Raw genomic sequence first — 25,550 nt, forward strand, 5'->3', positions numbered from 1 at the left:
AAGCTTGCAGAGAGAGAAGGGTTTGTGTTTAGTTCACCACCCCGCCGAGGGTGGAGACTTTGCCTTGGCCCTAGCGCCGGCGTCTCTTAATCAGCTTCGGTAGTTGTGTGGTGAAGAAGGTCGGGGAAGGGATGTCTGTCTTGTGTGCCGTGGGAAGGACCGCCCTGGGGTTCAGGAGGGTGTGTGTGTGTGGGTGTGGGGTGGGTGGGTGGGGGTGGAAATGGTGTGTGTGCGTGGGGTTGTGTTGTTGTGGTGTGCGGTGAACAACCAAAGGTGGGACGGAGAAGGAGGAATGAAGGAACAAAGGAGAGCAGAGAGTCGAGGGGAGAAAGAAGTCAAGAAGTCAAGAGAAAAGCCACAAAGTGGAAAGGGAGCAGGTAAAGGGAGAGTAATTAGGAAGAAAGGGGGTCAGGGAGTGTGGAAGGATCAGAACGAACAGGAGAGGGAGAGAGAGGGTGAAGGCGAGAAACAGGAACGGAGGGCGAGAGAAACAGTTGGGTACTAGACCACACGAAAAACAAAAAGCGCGGAGAGGAAAGGGGAGGGAGCGAGCGCAATGGAAGGAACGGAAAGGAGGTGAGTGTGGAAGAGGAAAGGTCAGAGAAGGGAGGGGGTGCAGGAAGGAACAGAGGAGGTGGACAGGAGGCGGGGAAGAATGGGTGATAGCAGAGGTGAGGTAGGAGCGCGCAAAGGAAGGAGAAATGGGGAAAAAAGACGGGGAGGAAGGTAAAAAAGGACTAATGACTGAAGTTGGCGCGAGAGAGAGGGAGTGTAGAGAGGACGAGAGGAAGGGAAGAGGAACAAAAACGAGCGTGTGTTTTGTGTGAAGTAGTAAATTATCAATAGTTGGTCCGCTGGAAGTGGTATAGGAGGAAGTTTTAGGATTGACAGAAAAAGGACAACAGAGGAAATGATTAGGAGACTCTCTTAGACACACACACACACATTCCTTCCACTTTTCTTTTTCACACTTGCAAACGCAAATTATCAGCTGTGTACAGCTTCATTACAGAAATACTGGTATCAGTTTTTTATGGCTTACCTCCTCCCGCATGTGTCTTAGCCCTTCTACTCCTCCACCTGTCAGTAGCAGAAGCAGCCTGTTGACTTTTAGTATTTTTTTTGTTGTACAGTAACTCCTGCAGAGGAGAGCTAAGCAGCGAGAGCCAGCCAGGGGGCCCCAGGTGTAGCAGGGGCCTCCTCTGAAGTGATGTCGGCTCATTTTCTCAGCGGCGGCTCAGGCACGACTCACCATCGGCTCAAAATGGCCTCCGACACATCTCTGTGTCTGATTTGTGTGTGTGTTTGACCCTGAGGACCGGCGTGAATGCTGCCGGAGCAAGGAGATAGAGTGCAGCTGCTGCCGCTGAATGCTGACACACATGCCGAACAGTAAATGCGTGCACGCACACACACACACACACACACACCTGCACAATCACAATCTAGACTGGGTCAGCAAGGTTCAAAGCATTTGTATTCATGGAAGGTTTTGCATTGTCTCCACCACCTACAGTGTTTCATCTAACTGTGGGACGTGGCTTTCTACTTTCACACTCAGAAGACCTTGGACTATGTTGGAGTTTTTTTATGGCTGTATTTATGGCAGTGTGGTGCTACCTGAGTGAATCCACCTGACTGAATGCATTTTTCCACTCAGATCATCCCTGTAAATACTTGAAGGTGCACTGTTTTGATGCTCAAATTGACCCTTGTGACACTCGAGCTATGAGCATACACATGCTCATGCTGTGCACGTGTCAATACTAATCCAAATACACATCTGTGCACTGCAGAGAAGCATGCACAAGCAGATACATGCATGTACATGCCAACCAACTCTTTCATAGGTTGGCAGAGATGTCATATATCAACTATAGACCCATATCAAATTTGGCTTTCATAGTAAATATAATTGAGCAAGATTGTCTGCTAACAACTTTATTCATTTAAACAACATTCGACAAATTCCAATCAGCATTTCGCCCCCATCATTGTACTGAAACAGCTTCACTTTACGGTCCTAAATTACTTTTGAATGAACACTTACTCTCTCAATGCTGCTCCACCAGCTTGGGGTTCCTAGGTACTATCCTGTCCTGAGGCAGGTCCTATTTTGTAAAACGTAATGTTTTTTTCCAAAAAGCTCAGCTTGACCTGTGGAGTACCACAAGTGTCAGTTCTTAGCCCCTTTTTGGTCAGCCTATACATGCTGCCATAAAGGCAGATTTTTCAAAGCAGTAACATTATTGCCATACTTACGGAGACAATACTTAAATGTACCTTTTTCTGTCGTGTTAGGACTATGGGCCTGTTGTCACACTTCACACAGTTTATTTATCAAATTAATGACACTCTCTTGCTAAATGAAGACAAAACTGGTTTGATTGTTTTTGTCCCATAATGAAAGACAGAAAATCTTAACTTCATCTGTAAATTATGGCCAGAAATTTGGATGTTGTCTTTGACTTGGATCTAAATTCTAGCAGTCCTATTATACCAGTTATGGCATCATCGTCTTATATAATCTAAAACATATTGCTGAATATGCTTATTGATAATCTTATTTTAATGTTTTAATTTGTCTTTTAATCCTATTCTTTCTGTATGGCACTTTAAACTGCCAATAAGTATATAATTGCTATATACCTTGCCTTCCTTATAATCACAGTGATTACCAACACACCACATCCTATCATTGTTACTGGTGTCACATACTCTTACTAGAGTGACACACACACACACACTCTATGGGGGGTTTGGGTGCAGATTTTATAGACCTGGTCGTCATTCCCTCATTCTTCCTCTCTCCATCCTTTGCTCACTTGTTACTTTGTTCCCTCCTGAGCAGCTTGATGTTAATTCCCAGAGATGTCTCCATTGCAAACTGAAAAGTGATGGTGTCACCTTTTAAACAGTCACGTGACTCTGCGTGATTGTCATCGTGTTAGGGTCTGACACACACACGGAAGCGCAAGAACATGTGTGAATGCACACTAAGGTGTCTTTCCTATAATTGAGTTGAAACAAAGATAAACTCTTAATAAAGCAGGTTCTGCCTCCTGCAGACAAGCAATTCTTTTCACATAACAGCAGAGATCAACTGTTTGTAAAGCTGCATTTATGTACTAAGGGGACTCACACCTAGACTAGAAACGTTGTCCATTCCAATGCCCATGGGAAACCTTAAATGGTTGCTTTACCTAAAAAAAACATTTCCTCACTTAAGCTGATTGGTAATTTATGGGCCAAACACAGTATTTCTGAGCCATAATATCAGCAGCACCTGGTGTATACCTTAGCATTCTATGTAACCAAGTCCCCTAATGTCATGCTTTTCGACAATATTGTTTGACCCTCAAATATTGGGGGTGTTTTAATGACTAGTGGTTTGCACATAAATGCAAAAATAGATCAAAATAACAAGTAACATCATAGAAAATTTAAACTCAGAGATTCTGACCTGGAAAAAGACAAATATTGGAGCAAAAGTGATAGAGTTGGAGCAGAGGATATGGGAGAGTCTCCTGATTTCACTGATGATGAAGTTGGGGGATTAAAAAGAAAAACATATCAGCATGAGGGGGGATTTGGAAAAGATATCTGACATTTCATAACTTTTTAATGAATCACTTGAATTCCATATGAACACATCCTGTTGGCCCATAGTGCAGTATCACTCAACACACTTCAATCTTTAAATCAGAGTACGCAAAACCTACTCAGCTTGCTCACTTGGCCTCGTGTTCAGTGTGGAAATCCAACTTGGCTCAGACAAGGAGGAAAGTTGGCCAGAGAGCTCTTTCTCTTGTTCCCTTGAGAATAAGAAACTAAAAATCTATAAAAACCTCACAACTTTGTGATTGTTGAAAACACTTAATAGCAACATGGTGCCACATTTTCAACCATTTTCTTACCAAACCACGGTTGCTATGAACACAAAATGCAGTAAAATAATCTTAAATTTGAACTGCATCTCAGTGGATGGAGTTATTTTGCTTCTTTTTTTGCTCACTTTGCTTGCTGATGTGACCATGAGATGCGTTTGAAAGCAGTTTAAAGAATAAATCACACTTACTAATTTCAGTATTTATCCCAGGAAATACCTGGCACCTGACAGAAAGTGTTTATAACTAGCTGTAAGTGGATGTGGAAATGTATCTTATCAGTCACAGTGAAGCTCATTGACTGGCTGGTGACACCATCTTTCCGAGACCAGCAGTGCATATTGGGAAACAACATGTGGGATACAGAGACAAAAATAGTATTTAAAACAGAACCAACCAACCAGCAAAGGAAAGTGTGTCTGGGGCAAGAAAATCCAAAGTGGTGGACGAGGAGAGAATAAAGCATCAGTGATTATGTAGAGGACGTAGCAGGTTGACCTGGCGTGGCATGGCACAGCATGGCACGGCATTGCAGGCTCCAATGAGGCTTCACCCACCCAGGGCTCTATCCCGCCTGAGCTCAACACAATCAGGCCTCAACGGCAAAACCGACTGAAGGTTACCATGACAACCCGGAGGCACTGCCTGCATGGGACAAAGGCTGGCAGGTCCTGTGTGTGTGTGTGATTGAGAAAGAGAGAGTGAGTGATGTGTGGCAGAGCAGGCCCGGCCCTCCTGGGGCCCTCATTCGTTTGTCTCTTGCTGAGACCACAGGAGTCCTGATGCAGCAGAGATGGAGGAGGAGGTGGTGGTGGTGGTGGTTGGGGTGAGGAGAAGGGGAAGGATAGGGAGTGAAAGAAAGGCAACTGATGTGAAAAGGGAGGATGATAAAAAAAATAGCAAAATGAATACATTGAAATTTGGGGGACTAGAGATTATTCTGTTATTCATTCCCTCATCCATCAATCATTTGCAATACCTCATACAGCAAAGCCTGGATCTTGACACAATTTGACTTCACTGTTACATTTTGGCAAATTAATTACACCAATTAGTAGGGTACTTAGAATTCCAAGTTTTAATAACCTGTCTACTCACTACAAGTTCAAATGACTTGAAACAGCTCCTTCTTGGCTGGACTGAAAATAATGAAACAATGAGTGCACTTAGGCATGGTCTGACTGCTCCGTTTTACTGCACCAAAACATAAAAAATAAGGAATAGATTTTTTTTTTTAACTTAGAAAACTTGTTTCCTACCAGTATCAACTGTCCATATTTGGATTTTTGACTAATTTAGAATCTCTTTTTTTCCTTTCAGGTGTAGATCACGCAAACAAGGACCTGAAGAAAAACTTTGTAAGTAAACTTGAAATATGATTTTTTACCAAATCTTATTGAAGCTGCAGAATAAAATATTGTCATGATAGTTATCTCATATACAGTAGATCTCCGGGATGGGTATGCACTGTAATTTCTGATTAAGTCCTGTTATGAGGTTATAGTTTTCCATCAGGTTACACAAACATACTTGGCTTTTCATTAGACTGAAATCTGTGTATTGACTTTCTCTTAAACTGTCCAACTTCTCTATTACTTAAAACCAGAGACAATAAAACTTTCATATAGTGATAAAGCTGTTTTATTCAGTTAGGCTGGTGTTACACAGGCGAGTCATAAAGCATATGTGGAGTGGCAGTGCTGTTTGCTCCTGCCTTGTCATATATAATCCTATAGGCAGTTTGAAGCGCACAGGCCAACTTGTACTTTGTCAGAGCAGATTGTCTGGCATGGATAAGCCTGGCTAGAGAGAGAGAGAGAGATACATAATTGCTCTTGTACCATTTGCTGCCAAGACATCCTCCTCCCGTTATGCCTATATACACTGGCAAACAAGTCATTCAAACATGTTCACTTTTATGAGGCGCGCATAAACCACGCAGGGACACACATAGACACAGCGAAAGGCATCTCCTCAGTGACAGTGATTGTCGTCAGTCAGAAGAAATATGTTGACAGACTTAATTCAAGTGCCTGTGTCAAGAGTTTTTCCTGGGATTCCTCCATTTCCTGTCATGTCACTCTGATGTTTTGTGTAGAGAGTTACATTGTTACACTGTGCTCCATTTGTTTTCTGTCTGGATTACAGGAAGCGCTCGCCAGTTTTGACCTGTGTGCTTCACATGGTCTTTCTCATGATCCCATGCCTGTCAGAGATGAGGAGAATAGGTAATGGTCCTGTGTTTCTTATCTTGGAAGAATCAATGAACTGACCCATTTAATAAGCCCCTAAAATGAAAAAATACAAGAAAGAAAGTGCAAGAAATGGATTAAATAGTGTATTTATCTGCGCTAATGGAAAATGCAAACGTTTGCATGTGCAGGATAGCTATCTTACAGTAACCTTTTGTTGAGAAAAAGTCTATTCATGATAGCACATCCACTGTGTAGTGTGTGCTGGTCGACATTAGGGGTTCTGTCCTCACAACCTCAGCCAGTGTTACCCAAGACAGTGTTACATTTGCAAAATCCATTATCTTTCATCCTAAAAACCCTTTCACTTCAAACATGCTATTCAAAAATACAAACAGGGAAATATAAATCTAACCTCTGTCTTGCTTGTCAAAGTATGTAAGCTAAACAGCATCATTATGTAAGAATCAAATTAAAAAACAAAAACAAAACTTTGACCTAAACTTTAATCAAAAAATCTAATCATACTTCTACTAGAACTAGCTCTACACTGCAATACAAGAGAAATGCTGTTTCTTTATTTACGTGTCTTCTGAATTATCGTGTGTGAACAGGAAATCAGCTGCAGGATGTCTTCCTTGGTTTGAGCTGCAGTTTCCACCATCTTGGTGTTTGTCTGTACCAGTCTTCAAATCAGGATGTACTGCATGTAATTGTCTGTCTGGGCTTAATTTGTGTGTGCTCAGGTCAGCACATCCAAAAAAAGAAAACTTACATCTCTGCATATTCAGACTCAGTGTGTTGCTAACATCTTATTCCCCCTCTGTTTCAGTCATGGTACCCGATGTGCAGGGGAAGTTGCCATGGAGGCCAACAACTCCTACTGCGGTGTGGGCATCGCCTTCAATGCCAGGATCGGAGGTGAGGAAAACAATGCAGCCTCATTGAGACAGTGGGAGGCAGTGCATCGTGGGTGTACTGCAGTGGCCAAGACTATGACATGGCATTTTCAAAAACACTTGTAGCAGGCCACTAATTTTTTCTTTTTATAAAGTGACAATGCCAAAAACAAAGAGAATTCACTTATTTCTATTTGGAGTATACTCTAAAGAAACTCAAGTCTGCATAATAAACAGTAAACATGAACATTATCTTCAACAAAACAAGATGTATTTGTTGGTGAGGGACAGTGAGGCTTTGTATCTGCAATCACTGTAGGAAAAAAAATGAGAGTTGTGACCAGATGCATTGAACCCAGCATTTTTTAGCTTCACCTCAGAACACAGTTGAACAAAATACATTAAAATTAATTCAAAATAAATAATTGAAAATATTTTTCTTGGCCCACATTATGCAGTGATTACTATTCCCAAAAAACAAACAAATTATCATGCATGTCCAGTGCAGCGTCTCTTTTTTCATGTTGAATCATTTTGGATACACATTCTAAAACATTGGTATGACATTGCAAATTATGCTAAATCAAAAGGCTAGTGCCATATTTGGTTTGGATGGAAATTAAAATTGCATGGCTTGTTTGTTGTAAGCATAAGCATTCTAAAATTTGGTAGAAAATGATAGAAATTATTTGTTGTTTTATTTTGTCTGTAGTCCTGGTTGTCTGTTAGAGCCTAACCCAGTCAGTTTCTGTGGGGCCAAATTACAGCTGAAAATTGTCTCAAAGTCTCTAAGATTTAAGAGTTTTAGTTTTAAATTATCAAAATTAAGTATGTAATTCACAGATGTGCACATGCAGATGTTTTGTATTTCTTGTGTATGTGCTGTATGGCTTTGGGTTTGTATGAATGCAACAGACTACACAGTGACTGGCTGCTATTGAGCCGTGCTGACCCTATTTAACAGCTAATTTTTTCAGTGTGAGCTTCAGTAATGGCTTTTTTAGTGTTGGATGTAACATTGGCGAGGGATGAATGAACCAAATACACAGGATAGCCCATTTTCTGTTATGAAACCAAACATTTTTATAGGGTACACTAAGAGTGCTGTAAACCATAAGTTAATGAGAAGTACATAAAATATTTGAGTAAGAAAACTTCCCACAGCAATCAGATATGAACACCCTGAAACCAATTCCATACAGTGGTGTTGGAGTATGAATAGAGGAATCCTTCTGCTGAACCCTGACATTTGAACTCTGCTCTGTGATCTTTAACCCTCGACCCTCCCTCATTTGTCAGAGGCTGATGAGAGCCTCTTCGAGAATCGACAAAAAGAGAAAAAAACAGTCAGTGAGGCAAGACCAGGAATCTCTTTCCATAGTTAGCCTTAATTTCACCTTGCTGAGTCTATTTTATCCCGACTCATAAACAGAGCCGGGCGCACAGAAGATGAAGGGGCAAGACCCAAATGAAAGATGCATGTTGAACTGCTGGGACTGCTGCTGAGACCTGTGCTCGCTGTCTGACAGTGAGGACTGGCTGAGCTTTACCTCTCCGTGCGCTTCTGCTTAGGAAATTCCCTTGAAATTCTCTGTGAATTTATGTAGCCCTGTTAGATTTAATGTGTTGTTTTAAAAGTATACGAAAAGTGAATGTGATTAATCTACAGAAAGAAGACTTGATGATGTCTGTCACATAAAATTTGTTGTCTTTTCGTTTGAAATACCTTTTGATGCTTTGTATAAACCAAATAGTAGGAGAGATTTTTTTTTACAATACAATTACCACACAAATTCTCAATTAAATTGATTTTTAAAAGCAAAATAATATCTGATGGAAAGCAAGGCAGTTTACGGGAGGTACAGAACATTGTTATTCATGCTGACTTGGATGCCCTGAAGCAGTTATGAAAATATATTGTATAGAAAAAAGCATTACATTTTATATTTTTTTATATTCATTTTTGCTAGGGGGTCTAATTATATGTGCTAAATATCTTCTGTTAGCTGCTAATTAGCCAGGTTAAGCAGTCTTAAAGTGGTTATAATCAGTATTTTTATATTGCTAATGCATCACATGACTTCTTCTTGTTTGTGAAAGGGGGTTGAGTAGTTACAAACCTGCAGAAAAATTATCCCCTCAATCTTCAGTTCTCCTCAGCTCTTTATAGAAAAATCAAGCTCTAAAAACTGACGCTACTCAGCACCAAACAGCAGGCAGGGGAAATTAGTGGAAAATAGTGGAGCATTGTGCAGCTAAAGAGCCAGATATTTCCCTCAGGAGGTTCAAGGTTCAAGGAAGAATTTATTGTCATTATCTCCATATGCAATACTCAGTGTACAGGGGAACATAACTATGTTCCTTCAGTGCAACAGTGTATACAATAATAACATATAAAAAGAAGAAAGCCAAGTGTAAGTATTATTACAGTGCTCACCAGGGGCCAAGTGGGTTTGCTTCCTGGTAAAAGCTGCTGCAGCCTCAACCTCTTTCTCTTTTTGTTACAGTTCTTCAGTTATGGACCGACAAAATGATACATAATGTTAAGTAATCCATAATTCCACCCATATATTATGTGCATGTACATTGGTATGTTATTTTGGCTGCCATTCTCAATTTTGATAGCATACTCAGTTAGAGTGACTGAGCTAGGCTCCCTGGAGGTGAAAAGAAGAAAATACTTACCTCGGCTTTTTCATACTGTAGTTATTCTGTCATCCACTGATGTCAAAATATAACACTGCATGGCAACCCTGGCTGCTGTGGCCGCAGTCATATTGCAAGCATTGCAAGCAGTATTGCCACTCCAATGTATAATAGGGCTATATGAAAATAATACAATGAAAATTTGAAGTTCCTTTAACCAAATATTTAATAGATGTTTAAGCCTTTCAAAGCTTTTGCATATGGTAAGTAGGCTTATTTATCATGTTGTTTTGTTCTTTTTCTTTTCCATTCCCATTTTTTATTCAGAATTTGTGTTGTGCATTGAACAGTAAATTTACAAAATGTGTGGACTATCTTTTAAAAATAGGCTACATCAAACACTAATTTGCACTGCAGGTATTTAGTAAAGCATTGAGCACTCTGACCACTCCACAAAAACCAGGGCAGGTTATGCGTCTATAAGGGTGGATATTAGGTGTTTTTAAAAGAGCCCTTGGCTTGAAGAGCTTTCTTTTTAGCCCACATTTGCTAAGGTAAAACCAGTTAACACTACTGAGCAGAAACTAAAGATAGAAATCAATGTCCAATTTTATTTGAATGTACATTCTCACACAACTTACACAGTTTAAGTAAACCTATGACATTTTCAACAACCAGCAATGGAGCACTATAGAAAGAGTAGACAGAGACACAGACAATGATGGAATTCATACAGCAGCCCAATTATTGTGTTATAGATCTCTTGCTGTACTAAAGTTTTATAGACTGAATATAACTTTCACAACATGAAAAACTGTGTCCTTGGGTCTGTTTTTCAGCTCTTCCGGTATATTTTTGAAAAGTGTCAATTTTGTTTAATTTCTCCACAAGCCTTCCTCTGAACTCCGATCTCTGTGACCTTTTCCATCCGTCCAGGTATCCGCTTGTTGGACGGCTCTGTCACTGATGCCATGGAGGCCACAGCCCTGACCTTCAACATCCACTTCATCGACATCTACGTCTGCAGTTGGGGCCCCCGGGACGACGGGGCCGAGATGGACGGGCCGCACAATCTGACAGAGCGAGCCCTTCGGCTTGGAACTCACAAGGCACGGCTTTCATCTCCAGGTTCACACTGCTGTCTGTCAGATGTAAAGCCGACACCCGCACTGTTAGTGGAGATGAGGTTGGAAGGAGAAAATGTCGAGTTTGGGGATTACATAGACTGATTTAATTTTAATAATAATTTCCTTTCTCCACTTTTTGTTTACAGCTTGTGTGATAAGTGCTTTCGAGCTTCAGTTCACTTTAGTTTCAGTTTTAAGATCTCGTAATCTGCACATGTGAATGTATTGCAATATTAAATGGTAGTGCTCCCACATTTATCCACATAGTGCTCAAAAATGTACACAGTTTCTCATATTCACTTGGCACAAGCCATGACTATACACAATTTTTTACTGACCAAAATAACAACTTGCCCAGGCTACGTTCACACTGCAGGTGCATGTGAACCAAATCTGGTGTTTTTGCTTATGTGACTCAGATCTGTTTTTTATGACAGTGTGAACAATACAAATTACACAGAAAATCAGAATACTTTTTTTTTGTCACTCTCATCATGAAGGTCACTTCAGGACTCTGGCCTGTTCACACTGGAATCTGATATGGGCCACAGTTAACAAATAATGTTACTTAATAATAACAGCCAAACAAAAACAAATCACCAATAAATCAGATTTGAGTGCTATTGCTCGCAGTGTGAATGTAGCCATAATTACTTTTTTAAAAGTCCATTTTTAATTATTCCTGCAATAAGGAATCCTATTTTTTCCCCTCAGTTTAAGCCTATTATAAATATGTACAGTATAATATATTTTTTCACATGTGATATTTGAAATGCTTAGCTGGCCGCTAGATGGAAACATTCTTTATGAAATCCAATTTTCACTTGTTCTTTCACTTTGACGTTCCTCTGTTTGTGTTATCAGGGCCGAGGTGGGAAGGGCAGCATCTTTGTGTGGGCGGCAGGTAATGGTGGAATGCAGCATGACCACTGCGGTGCAGATGGTTATGTTAACTCCATCTACAACATTGCCATCGGCGCTGTCTCTCAAACAGGGAAGCCCGCCTACTTCGGCGAGCCCTGCCCCGGTGTGATGGCCGTCACTCTTACAGGGGCCGGCGTGGGAGGCTCCCTACCTCTGGTTACTGTGCGTGTACCACCTAACACATCTAACAACAGTGTTTATCATTAATGAGGTCGTATATATGTGTGTGTGTGTATATGTGTGTGTGTGCCAGCAGCCCTGCTCTTTGGCTCCTGTGAGCTGTGAGAAGCCTGTTAAAGAGCAGCCACTGGTGTGATATTTATAGAGGCCTGCCAAATGACCTAGGTGACTGCTGGGCACACACACACATAAAGACACACAGAAGCAAACGAGTGTTAATTGGAGGTAAAGCGTGGCTGTAGACGCTGAGAGAGGGAGAGGAGGAAGCCGAGGTGTTGATGGCGGAGGTAGCAGTGGAAAGCCGGGAAGAAACGCAGTGCCAGCTCCAGGGCAACAGAAACAGAAAGGCCAATTTTATCAGTGTGATATCACCTTTGTCTGCTGGGATGCCTGCCCTTTTCCACCTCACATTAGCAGGTGGTCAGACTAGACACAAGTTGGTTTTTTAATTATCATCACTGCAAAACTGTGTTGGCGTGGTCTAATGACAGAAAAAACTGCTACTGATGCAGTAGCTGCTATAATGTGAGAACTCAACTAGCCTGATTTGCTTCAAAGCTGCATTTTTTTTCTAAAAACAAACCATCTTTTTACTCTTGTTTGATATGATATCTACATTTAGTTGTATCTTGTGACATACTGTATGTGGTTTGTTACCTCTCCAGGTCACGGTGACCAGCATTAGTGATGGCTGTGTCACACACTTTCCAGGAACATCCAGCGCTGCTCCGATTGCTGCAGGGATTCTGGCTCTTGTCTTAGAAGTAAAGTGAGTGTCCATCTGCCCAGTCTTACTGCATACCAGTAACACTACAACAATACATGTGATACCTTGTTGATTCTTGTAGGGACTCAGCATGTTGCTCAAGGACACGTCAGCAATGTGTATGCTTTTAGTTTCGGATGGGCTTCAATTCCCAGGCGCGTGGTGTTTACCTTGAGTTCTTGTCATGGTTGTGATGATTGATTGGCTCTATTTGCTGCCAATGGTATTGTCAGTGTTATTTTGTCTCATATTTAAGACCACATTTCCCATATCCCCCTTGTGCCGTCTTTCACAGAAAGGTTGTTGCTATTTTCACCCATGTCCCTCCTTAACACTTCGGCCTCATGCTAGAACCACTCCTACGAACACATTCGTTCTCGAGTGGCTTCTACGACTGATTTAGGAGAGCTTGCAGCATTCGCCCATTTTCTCTTTTTTTGAATTTTCTCTTAGTACAAGCACAATTTACAAGTCATGTATATGTGTAATTAGTCATGTGAAATTAGTCTGCTGTTAGCAATTTTGAGTTTCCTATGTAAATTACTCTTCATAATTACGTTGACATCATGACTATACTGTTGCAATATAATATTACTTCTAAATGTATCATACAGCCTAACAATGTAATCGTTCATTTATATCGGCTAATAATGGGGTTAAGGTTTTCTTCACATTGAGGTGTATGCAGGTCGCTGTCCAGGGGAACATCCTCTGTTGCAATGCCTGACAATGTAGCATCACCCATTAATGCGCATATTCTTTTGTTTATGAACATGATGGAGACTCCCCCTTGACCCCCTCCCGTTGCAGTCATCAATCACCTGCTTTTCATATCAAATCACTTCTTGATTTCAGCAACAGTACGATCCATAGGTGACGCGGCGTTAATAGCACTCGTTATCTTGTAGGTCCTTTTATTCCACTTTGTTGATGTCTGAGAGCAGGACTTCAATCTCCAGGCTCGTAAAGTTCTTCTTTTTATTCTTCCATACCATTTTCACCAATGAACTTCCTCACCACGGGGCAGGCTGTGTGGCCTTATATGGTATTATTGGTGCGTTAGTTAAGCAAATATTCAGTTCTCATGAACATCCGCTCTGTTACCCATTCATCATTTTTACGCAGGTGATTAACACAAAAATCTAAAGTTAGGAGCGTTTGCTGAATCTGACGTGGCACACTCGTACCAACCCACTATCCAATAAAAAGTGAGAGAAAGTTAGATACGAATAGGAAAATGGTTTCAGTTAAATTAAATGAGAGCAAAGGACGAACTCAGTGTAAAGAGCAAAGAACTTATCTTAAAGAGGAGGTTGTTGTGGCTTGGTGGGTCAAACACAGGACTTTAACTTGGAGTATATTTCCTGTGTGCAACCAATGGTAACCTTTAACACATAATTTCTTTCTTTCTTTCTTATCATTCGAATGTCAGCAGCAGTAATACTATCTACCATGTGTACAATCACATTGCGTTCTCTTAGTGTGTTCTCGCCCAGGAACACGGACACACCTTGTTAGTTCTGGAAGCACAGTACCTCCTCCTGTTTTGTGCAGTTAAGGAGTGGACCTTTCTGCTGTACATTAAATCAATCCGGCAGATTGATTATTGTCCTTTTCAGTTAATCTGTTCATTATTTTTGCTAATACGAATAAATTGTTCCATTAGTAAAATGGCAGGAAATAATGAAAAATGCCCATCACATTTTCTGAGAGCCGAAGGTGACGTCTTCAAATAGATTGTTTTGTCCAACTGACAGTCCTAAAAAGAGAGCCAATGCTTCAATTACTCAGTTATCAAATTATTGAAGATTCAGTTGACTTGTCAGGTACTTGACTAATCAATTTTAGCACTAAAAGAGACTGAAAGAATTTTTACATTAAAATTCTCCACCTTGCACCTCTGAGCTGGAGCCCATTCCCCCCTCTCTCCATTTGTTTTTTTAGTCCCTCCTTTGATGTAGATCATCTATTGCTCCTCTGTCTAAATCTGCAAATATATCTCCTCGCTCTTTTCTCTTCTATCTCTCCTTTGTCTCGTCTACCACTTCCTACTATTTCCCAAGCCCCCTTTTTCTTCATCCCTCTTAACTCGCCAGCTGTCGGTGTGGCCTCGGGCCTGGTGTTTTGTGGTGGTATCAGCGGCGTCTACGCCTCCTTCATGTTATGGATGGTACTAGAGGCCAGCTTTACTGCTCCAGCTGTCATGCCATGGCGTCTCAGTCTCAGTCGCTTGGCTGTAAAATGGAGCGCGGGTCCCCTGGGCGAGGCGACTCCCAGGACATTACTGTTAAAGGCTTTGTCGTGACCCGCTGCTACTGACTAAACTATATATCACCTCACCCGCTCAGATCGGCAGCATTCAGCTCACGTCTTTATGGAGCTGCGTTCGCTCTCTCTGTCTGTATATCTTCCTGGGTCTCTCTCTCTCTACCTCTGTTTCTCACACTTGCTCATTCTGTGTCTCACTCTTTCTCCCCGCATTTCGCACAATCAAACACACTCATATATTCTGCCATGGTCTCTCTCACACATGCAAACCTGGACCCGTTTTTTCTCTAATCCCCATTCATCAAAAACAACCTGCCTCATATACAGCATCCACAAGCAACTAAACATTTGTATATATAGACACATATCTTTGTGTTTCCATGTCACTGAAATGTTTCCAAAATTGTCAAATCAAATCGAATGAGGTTAGAGCTGTGGTTTACACAACTAACTTGAAGGCCGACCAGGTGATTAAAAGCATAAGAACACCTTTTCAGGCCTCAAAAGATCCTTCAAATCAAACAGTCCAAGAGTGATCAGTCTTTGCTTCTACTGCTCATAACTTCATACTAAGGACATTATTGATTGTGTTTGGAACCATAAGGCTATGTAGACAGCACCTAATGTATTCATGAATTCTTTGTGTTGAAGGTGAATTGTAGCCATGCTAGCGGCGTGGCTAATAGAATGGTAATGTCACTCTCTCATTCTGTCGGTCCAACACTTTGGTCCACACTAGAATATCTCAACAACCATTGAATGGATTGCCATGGAATTTGGTATGGATGTCAACGGTGCCCAGAGGATAAATCCTGATGACTTTACTGATCCTCTGACTTTTCCTATAGCAGCATCAGCAGGTCTTTTCATTTAGCCAGTGAAATATCTCAACATCTACCAGATGAATTGGCACAAAATTTGGTACAGGCATTACCATACGGTGAATCCTAATAACTTAAGTGTAGACCTGGGCAATAAAACAATAGCAATATGTATTGGCAATACCTGCTGAACATCAGCATGTTAACATTGCCATTATAAGGCTGTTAGCTTTCTGACGTTAGCATTTAGTTCAAAGCCTCTTCAATCTTAGTCTTGAGGATAAAGGTTACACTAGCCCAGTTTAGAATATGATGTACAGCATTAATCCAACTCACACCTAGACTACTGAAACACATGCCAAGTGTGTTCTGTAGGCTCATATTTGCACATACCTGCGGTTCTATATTGATATATATAATCTGTTTGTTTTTTCTTTTATTACTTTTATATGTGGTTATTAGATTACACATTTAATCCCTCTGTCAATCACTCTATTATCTCCACCTGCATTTTCTCTTCATGCAACTACACTCCCCAGAACTGCAGCCTTTCTGTGGCTAATGAGAAATGCTCAAAGTTTTCTTGCAATCTTTTGCTTCATCTTTTGTTAATTTGTCAAAAAAAAAGTGAGCAGATTGGAAAAATGCAAACACTGTGACTAAGTTCTCCACAGCATCTTATCACACTGTGATAAGATACTAAATGTTTATGAAATTGCACAGACTTGGAAACGAATCATCTTTGTCATTTCTGATACAGTATGATGTGATTTGTTTCTGCTGGGAATAGTGGATATTGGAACATACATTTTTGATATAAAATGGCAGAGAGCCTAAAGGGGCGTACAGTGTGTTGTTGTCTATGTTATCAGAATACCCTTCAGTGTTTTGCTGCCCCAACAGTGTCAGGGTGTCACTGTCTATTTGTCTCTCTGACACTATGTTGGCCTGTCTGTCTCCATCCATCCGTCTTGACGCCCATCCAACAAACCATCAGGGTAAATCAATTCTTCGCTCGTCCCGTTTGTCAGTCTTTCTGTCTCTGGCTGTTTGTTTGTTCACTTTATCACCATGTCAGCCTCTCTGCCACTTTATCTCTGTTTCTTTCATCCATTCATTCATCCAGTCAGTCTATCCATTTGCCTGGATGGAGCAGAACATTTCGTTTAACTGTGATTTCACCTCATGTTCTGGGATTTGTACACCTGCAGATGTCCATTTTACTTTCCATCCCTTCCTGTTTCTCCCAGAAGAATCTGGGCTGTCTGGAAAGACGGATTGTCTCCTCCATAACCCCAGTTGCCCTGTGCTGTGATCATGTGAACTTTTTTGGTCCTTCCATTCAATCACATAGCAGCAGAAAAAAAATGTATAAATAATATTTTAACCTCTTTTAACCTGTTGGTCAATTTAGTGATTTAGTGACAGGAGAGATCAAAGTCATACACTCTGGCTCTAGTGTTCCATGCTAACTCCATGTAGAGTGATAATGGGCCACTTGCATTATCCAAAGTACTCATCTTTGTCAATAGAGGTCGTAAATGGATTTTATTGTATGGCCTCTCAGTTCTTAAAATATAGAAAATATCACAGATTAGAGCACTTCTATAAAGTTGGATGTCCCACACAAAACTGCCAAACTAAACTATGGTTATTCTTATTCCTAAATACTAAATGACCTACTGTATGTGACAATTTCAGCACAAGCTATGAACAGCATAAAAGTATTGTACTGTATCCCCATCTGAAATCCACAAACTGAAATGTTCAATCTATAATAATTCATTTACCTCCCTTCTCCCACTTTCTCTTTTTCTGCCTGTGTCCATTGAATGAATAAGAGAAATAATGTATACGTCGTTCTCTGTGGGGAGTTGGGAGTAATCAACCAGTGATCTCAGTGGGGAGATCCACTCACTCTAATTGGTCTTAACTCAAACCCTCAGTGCACCACACTCACACGTACACATACTCCTGCGCTAATGTTTTCCATTTGAAATGCATTGAAGGCCTGTATGACCTCTCACACACAACATACGGAGCTTGGCTATGTGATTTATATCTGATGATAATAATATACTGATATTAACATACCCGTGAAACTTTTTTGCTAGCTTGCCTTTTTATATAAACTAAAACTATACTATAAACTTCGTCTTTATGGTAGGTACAGTACCTTGTTGAAATAACCCAAAACTAATTTTAGAACGTTTCGTCCAGCCTTAAAGGTCCAATGTGTGGGATTTAGAAGTTGTATGCAGTGAAGTTGCAGTTTGCAACCATTTGAAAACCGCTCTCCTTCCAAGCGCGTAGGAGAAACTACGGTGCCCGTGAACAGCCCAGTCTAGAGCCAGTTTTTGGTTTGTACGTTCTGGGCTACTGTAGAAACATGCCGGTTCAAGATGGTGGCCTCCATGAAAGAGTAGCCACTCCTTCTGTAGATTACAACAGCTTAACTCTTATTTTCAGGTGATTATACACTAATAAAAACATATCTATGAATATTATATTCCATTGCTGCCAATAGATCCTCCTAAATGTTACACACTGGAACTTTTTACCAGACTACCAGTGGTTACTTGGTAGCTATTAGCCAATTCAACACACCACTATGAAACAGTATGCAGTAAAAACATGTCTAGAAGAAGTCATGTTGTATGTTAAAACAAAGGGCAACATCATATTTGTATATAAACTGAAACCTATCATCAGCTACTGCATATACATCATCAAAATGACCACAATTGTGTGTTGTGTATTGTCCACAATACAATACACAATACAAAGGCTGTGAATATACTCCAGATTACAATGTACAGTATTGGTGCACAAGAAGTAATATAAAGACACACATGCACACACACATGCACAACTTTTGTAGTGACATACTCACTGATTTATATTTGAAAATATTCAAAGAGTACACAATTTGTCTTACAAAGAGATACAGCATACACAGATACAGTATGAACATGAATCATGTATATTAACCTCTCACAAGAACTTATTAATTTGTGTGTTATGAGCACATTGTCCTGAACCAGTCATAGACACACTTGCACAGAAATGTACACATAAATACAGACACACAGATTCAAACTGTCCGTGGTCTTACAATCACACAAACACACACACACACACACACACACAGGTGTGTATACACATGTACTCATTAACCACTGAAATCAGGGCTACGCTGGTGGAGTGTATTTAAAGGAGATTGCAGGCAAGCAGTTATTGGACTTGGCCTAATTGATAAACCCATTAGTAACACTTGTTCAGATAACATGGGAGGAATCTCAGTCTGCTCACAGTCGCTCCAAATGGGTTCACTTAGGCTTAGAGTGCAGCACATTAAGAGAAGATTACAGAGCGATGTGGAGCGTCTTACCAGTCCACGCCTCGCTACTGTGAGATTAATAGAGACGAACTAAGGACAGAGACGGAGAGAACATTGGACACTCTGTATGTGTGTGTGTAGTTGCGCAGCAGTTGGTTTTCTGTGAGTCTTTTGTATGTTTTTCTCTAAGCTTTGTGCACCTACATGTGTTTTTCTGCAGATATGACACAGTTGGTGATTGGCCATCTATGTGTGTATATGCGTTTGTGTGTGTGGGTGCTTTTGCTTCTGCTCTGTGTCTGTCTCTATATGTGGGTGTTTCTGTGCTCCTCTGTAAATGTATATCCACATGTGTGTTAGTTCCTCTGCCTTTCAACTAAAGCTGCGAGGTGGCTCGGCAGAAGATCTAAATGCGAAGTGTCCAAGCAGAAGATGTGTTGCCTGGGATGAGACAGTGGGGTTTAAACTGCTGCAACACATTATACCCTGCTGACTAACAAGCTTGACTGTTGGTGATATTTCCTCCAGCTTATGTTAAAGAAGGGAAAAAAATGATTTATGAGTTGAAGCTGATGATGGCTCATATTTGATGCTTCTTCTCATGTTCAAATTGGACCTTTTCAAGCCACAAAATTGCAGATATTCAGAGATGCACCGATTTTTCTCCCACGATATTGACTCTGATTCCAACCCAATACGATCCGATACAGATGCTTTATTATTATTTTTTTTTTTTTTTACAAAAAGTCAATCTGTAAATTGTAGAATTAAGATGTATGTGAGCTGATCACCTCTTACTGTAACTGTATGTGAAGACGCTAATACATCAACATGCTTTTTAGGCTTGTACACACTTTATTTGTGTTGTTTAGAAGGTTTATGGAATTGTGTCATTATGATGCATCACCCTCATTACAACAGACAGAGCATCACATCCAACATGTTTAATACATGTTAGACACACAGTGCATGCTGTATAATTACTTGAGTTGGGAACAGATACAGACCGCACCAACAGCGCTGAGCTTTAGCTCTGCAAAAATTCTTCTGTCAGATTAATTACATATTTCTACATCTCTTTACCAAACCTCTCCACCTGTGCATGGCTCACTTGTTTTCCCTCGACCAAAGCAAACTGCTAAACAACGTTGCTCCTCCAATGGTATTTAAAGTCTTTTGCTACAAGTTCCCTACACATTCCTTACAAATACTGCACAGAATGCTTGGTAACTTATCGATTCACAAAGTTTAGCTGATACCCTGTGCACTTAAGGAGGTCAGTGTTGGTGCAGATACTGATCCCGGGAATGGGGAGGAGGTGGAGCGGGTCAGCCACTCATCAGAAGGTTTGGGGTTCGATCCCCGGCTCCTCCTGCTGAATGTCGAAGTGTGCTTAAGCATGATACTGAACCCTAAAATGCTCCTGATGCCGTGCCATCAGTGTGTGAGTGTGTGTGAATGAGTAATAGTTAGTGTCTCATGTGTGGGTGAATGTGGAATGTAGTGTGAAGTGCTTGGATTGTTTGGACTATATAGTGCATTCCATTCACCATATACCAAGAAAAATGACAGCATAATTCATTTCCCAAAGCAGCAAAGATTGTTCATTTTCCAGCTTCAACCAAGATTCAGTGTTCTAGGGTAATCATGGGATAGTTCTTGAAACTCTGATGTTGAAGGTCACCTAACATTACTTAAGTAGGAAATTTAACCCAAACCATCCCTAATCCTAACCCCAAACCTAACTCTAGCTACATTGCACAAAACCATAACCTTGTCACATCATAAAATAGATTAATTTTTCAGCAGTCACTGGGGACTTGTTGGATGGATCCCTACCAATATTTAGGGTTTCTTTCTGTATACATATAATACATGTAAAGCTTTAGTGAAACTCTGAGGATTAGAATTGTAAGACAAATAAATTATGATATATAATATGATGATATTCAGACTGAATGTCACATTATAGTCAGTATGAGATAGTATTCACGAATAATAGAATAAATGTGTGATCAAATCTACAGAACCTTACAAAGTGGATGACACTGAATGGATGATATCTGCTTTGCAAAAGCCAATTACTGGAAAACCGATTGATCCTATGTTATATGTTTTCATCTTTTTTTACTGCTTACAGTACTTGCACAAATAAAAACATTGTGTTTTGTTATGTGGCTTGTGCTCCCTGCAGAATTTCATTTTTCAATGGTTGTTTACCAGAAGAAAAAAAAAATGTTTGAGTGTGCTTCTCCTAAATGATCGGGAGCTGACAGTGTTTTCTGCTGGGTCCTGATCTCTTTCTCTTTCTTCACCCCTCCATCTTTCTGTCCCCTCGATTGCCCATCTCTCGCCCCCTCTCTCCCCTGGGCTGGACACTTTGTCCTTGCACTCTCCGTCTCCTCCTCCTCCTCCTGCACTACTACCGTGCCCAGTGTGAGTGATAAATTATTCGTGGGCATGCTCTGAGGGCCCAGGGCTGCTCATTCCTGCACACAGAGGACTAGCATTGATCCGGCCTGTGGTTCAACTTAATTGGAAACCCAGTTACACCAGCTACAGACACACTCCGACACACACAAACACAGCGCACACACGCAGATGCACAAGCATGCACTTCCAGACATGCCATCTACTGTAAAGCGGCATTAACACGCACATAGTATGCAGTATTGTATAGTAATACACCCATTTATAGGTGCATGGATATAACAAATGTCAACATAATTATGCAGCACACACACACACGTACAATCCCCACATGCATTCATGCATTAAAGTGTTACAGAATTAGCATCTGCCCAAGTATCAGCTACAGTATGTATGTTTTATGGTTGCGCATATACAAGCTGCAGTACATAATACAGTATTGTGCACACACAGCTACTATATACATACATAAACACACACACTCCAACATTGAAACTCCAGAATTCACACACGTGCATGATCCGTCACACAAGGACGAGAAGATGGACACAAACCTGTGCACACACACACGCACTTTATAGTCACTAAGTCTGCATTCTAAGCAGCACTAAAGAGGAGTAACAGTCCACAGTGGAGCAATATGGAGGCCCAGGGTTATCGATTGGACTGAGACACTGACTATCATACGGCTAATAGATTACATCAGACACATCGGAGCGGCTCAGTCAATGAGGCCTGATCCTATTAACTGGGGATTTGTAAACAGTTGTGTGCTCACTGTGACGGCTGCTGTGCTGCTTTGTGAGCCTTGGCGAGGGGATGAAGGCTGTAAGGGTCTGAAGGAGGCTCATATATTGTACCACTCTGCCCTAATTCTCCCATGAGCTAACAGCACAGTCGTGTTCATGTATGTGCTGGACAACATGCTTTAATTTTGTTGTCTTTGAAACAGTGATGTCAGCTGTCTATCCTTCAGAAGACGCCAGTGTCTGCAATTATAATTTTACAGTGATTAATGCTTTCACAGAGTGAGATAATCCATGACAGGAAACATGATGCCTTCACTGGGTTTTGTCAAAAGTTTTTGTGTTATTTCTTTATGCATGAGTTGAATGGATGATTGATGGATGAGCTATTTTGTAAGATACATGTCAGCTTACAGGCTTGATCAGACCAGCATTTAAAACGGGTTTGGAGGGAAACAGATTCATTTTCGATGTGAAAGAGGGCTAATCTTTCTTTCAACATTGGGTTTAACTTTGGCATCCTTGGAAAAGGCCAATTTCGAAGCAGACATTTTGACTAGTAATAGTAGGAAAACATTAACAATGGCTCTGCTCTGATCAAGTGTTCAAGTAAACCATACCAGGGCCATGAAACTGAAGCAATTTTCCTCCCACGGTCACAAACCAAGACGTCCTCCTATGAAAGGCCTATGGAAAACTGAGTCCCAAAATAGTAGAAGCTATCATATTAGCTGTGCTCCACCACCACCTTTATATAACCCTCCTGGAGTAGCTGCAGTCAGTGAGACATGACTTGATAGTACAAGTACATATCTTTTCATAAACTCTTTTAACCTTCTGTATTGTCTGTTTAGCGACCAAACTATTGTAGATGGCTAGCAATAGCATGTTTCCGGCTGGCTAGCATGTTAGCTCGCCAGCTATGCCTGCAAGGAGACACTACAAGTTTCCACCCCCAGGACACTTTAAAGCCAAAATCTGGAATGTTTTTAAGTAAATGACTTTAATAGATTGTTCTCTTATATCTTTTATTAATTTAAATAATTTGTGTCTTTTTAGTCATTTTAAACTGTTACTCCACACTACTGTAAATGAGGGCCTCAATTATTTCTGTAGTTTATATAAATAAAAATAAAGATATGGAGGTGTGGAGTGAAACCATGAAAATGGCACATCTACCATGGTTGGAGGTGTTTTTTATACCCCAGTGACATGCCAGTGACAGTAGTTGATCAAGTGTTTGGGAGTTGCACATCTTGACATTGCCATTTCATCACTTTAGCCTTTTGCATATTCAATAGAAAAGTGAAACAACTTGCACACAGCACACCCTCCATAATCTGCTGTAATGTGATGTATTTCAGCATTTTCAGTATTTAAGTGAGGACAGCGGTTGATATCAAGCTTCTAATACATAAATACTGAACAAAGGTTTATATTAAATATAATCACATGTAGCATGTCATAAATAAGTAGGGGAATTACTCAATAGCAATGACAACTAACCCTGAAAATCCTTTCCTTTGGCATATGTTCTTCTCCTTGAGCTGCATACCAAATTCTATAAATTGTGGTTTTGTGCTTTCTTGCAGCCAAACCAAAAGCGACAGGAGGAGAGAACACATGGTCTATTGATACAAAGAGGTAGTGCAGAGAAGAAAAAAGTCCACCTCTAGTTAACAGCTCAGTTCATCTTAAGTCCATTACAGCATAAGCAATACTTCTATTTAACCAGCACTATGGTAGATGCTGGTCGTGGGGGTTTTCAGATTAATTTCGTGGCCTAAACCTATTCACATGTCCCTTCAGGGGCTGTGCGGCAAAGAGGAGTGAAAACATTAAGGGAGAGAGAGAGATAGCGGTAAACTCAGTTCTCAGCCAACAGTGTGTTTTTAAGAGCAAAACGACTTTTCCAAAATAAATAGATCTGTGTCGCGGACCGCTAGGAGGGAGAAAAGCCCTCGGTTCAATAATTAATTCCCGAGTCGAGGGTTTTGGAGAGCCGCTGATTGGGCTGATTCTTTTTTTTATTCTGTTATGATACAAAGGAGGCCGTTTGAAGTAATTTGTCCCAGAGAGAGCGGCTTGGAATACCATACATGCTTTGATTTAGCAAAGCAAATTTAATTTTGTTTGCTTTATGCAAACCAGCCAGGGCCGCGGGGGTTTCTCTCATTCCACCAGAGGGGTGATGGTGGTGGTGGTGCTGATGATGGAGGTGGGGGAGTGCACACAACAGAATCATGCTGCTGCCGCTAATATATAATACTGAACTCACACTCATGCACACAGACGCATGCAGTGAGCAGCAACAGTTCAAAAGTACAAAGCCTATCCCCCTACACACGCACACACACCCACACACACACTCCAATCCCTTTGAAATCAAAGCTTAAAATAATTGTTTGTGCGTTGTGTTTTGTTTCATTCTATCCGTCTATTATTAGTGTTACTGGTATTATTCCTATCATGTTGTTTTAGCTGCCTGCTCTCGCTGCTTGCCAGGGTTTTGTTTTATGCTGCTAATGAAAGCTTCTCTCCTCGCTTTTGTTCTCCTTCGCTTTTTTCCAATACGTGAATGGAATACATCTGTTTATATCTGTGCCTGATTTTTCCTGAGATTCCTTACACTCAACAGCACAATAATGAAGAGGTTACCTGCGAGGGCTTTTCTTCACATCTTTGTGCAGACATTTGTCATACAGCAAAACTATGCAGATATACCTTAAGGTGGCGGAACAGACATGATGTAACGCAGTTATGTCATGATTATTGGGAAAAATGAAGTCTAACTGTGTTGCACACCTTTAATTACCTTCGCTCTGTTCCTCTGTACTGGAGAAACGACTGTACGTGTACAGATGTTAAGCAAACAGTGGAGGCATTTCTTCTCAGAAAGAGAAAAGGCAGTTCAGAATGGGTGGCCAAGCGGTTTTCCTATACTCCATTCAACTCATTTTCTTAGGGAACAATAATGAGTGGATAAAGCAGAAAAACCCAATTTCCTTTATGCTTTTTATATCCTGAAAAAGCCCTCGTTGACGACCCTTTGGTCTTTTGTTATAGAAAACTGAGCTAATATCCTCCAGCTCTCGGCGCAGTTTAAAGGTCTTAATTGGATTCCATTAGTATATTGCTTGACATGACACTTGAGTCCGCTCTATTAGAATTCCCCTGCCTGGGATTAAAAAGAATACTTTTTTCTACATTCGACTCTCTAGGCTCTTTTGTTAAAGTCTCAAATATTCTTTGTTGGATTCACAGTTTTGTGAAAGCTTGACTTAAACAGGTGCTTTTATGTCTAGAGGACCTGCTGTAAAAGGT

The 25,550-nt window shown here is 40.7% G+C and overlaps 1 protein-coding gene across 1 annotated transcript in view; it reads left to right on the top strand.

The window, feature by feature from the left end:
- LOC118335700 (furin-like protease kpc-1) overlaps positions 1-25,550 on the top strand; it is a 160,884-nt gene that overhangs the window by 84,246 nt on the left and 51,088 nt on the right. The window contains exons 7-12 of the mRNA XM_035672127.1: positions 5,208-5,245; positions 6,036-6,115; positions 6,912-7,000; positions 10,561-10,733; positions 11,616-11,837; positions 12,521-12,624. Coding sequence (XP_035528020.1) covers positions 5,208-5,245; positions 6,036-6,115; positions 6,912-7,000; positions 10,561-10,733; positions 11,616-11,837; positions 12,521-12,624 — 706 coding nt within the window. The remainder of the gene's footprint in view (positions 1-5,207; positions 5,246-6,035; positions 6,116-6,911; positions 7,001-10,560; positions 10,734-11,615; positions 11,838-12,520; positions 12,625-25,550) is intronic.

This window comes from Morone saxatilis, unplaced genomic scaffold, assembly GCF_004916995.1.
Source record: "Morone saxatilis isolate NCDOM2014 unplaced genomic scaffold, NCSU_SB_2.0 Contig24, whole genome shotgun sequence".
In the NCBI taxonomy this organism is placed as follows: Eukaryota; Metazoa; Chordata; class Actinopteri; family Moronidae; genus Morone; species Morone saxatilis.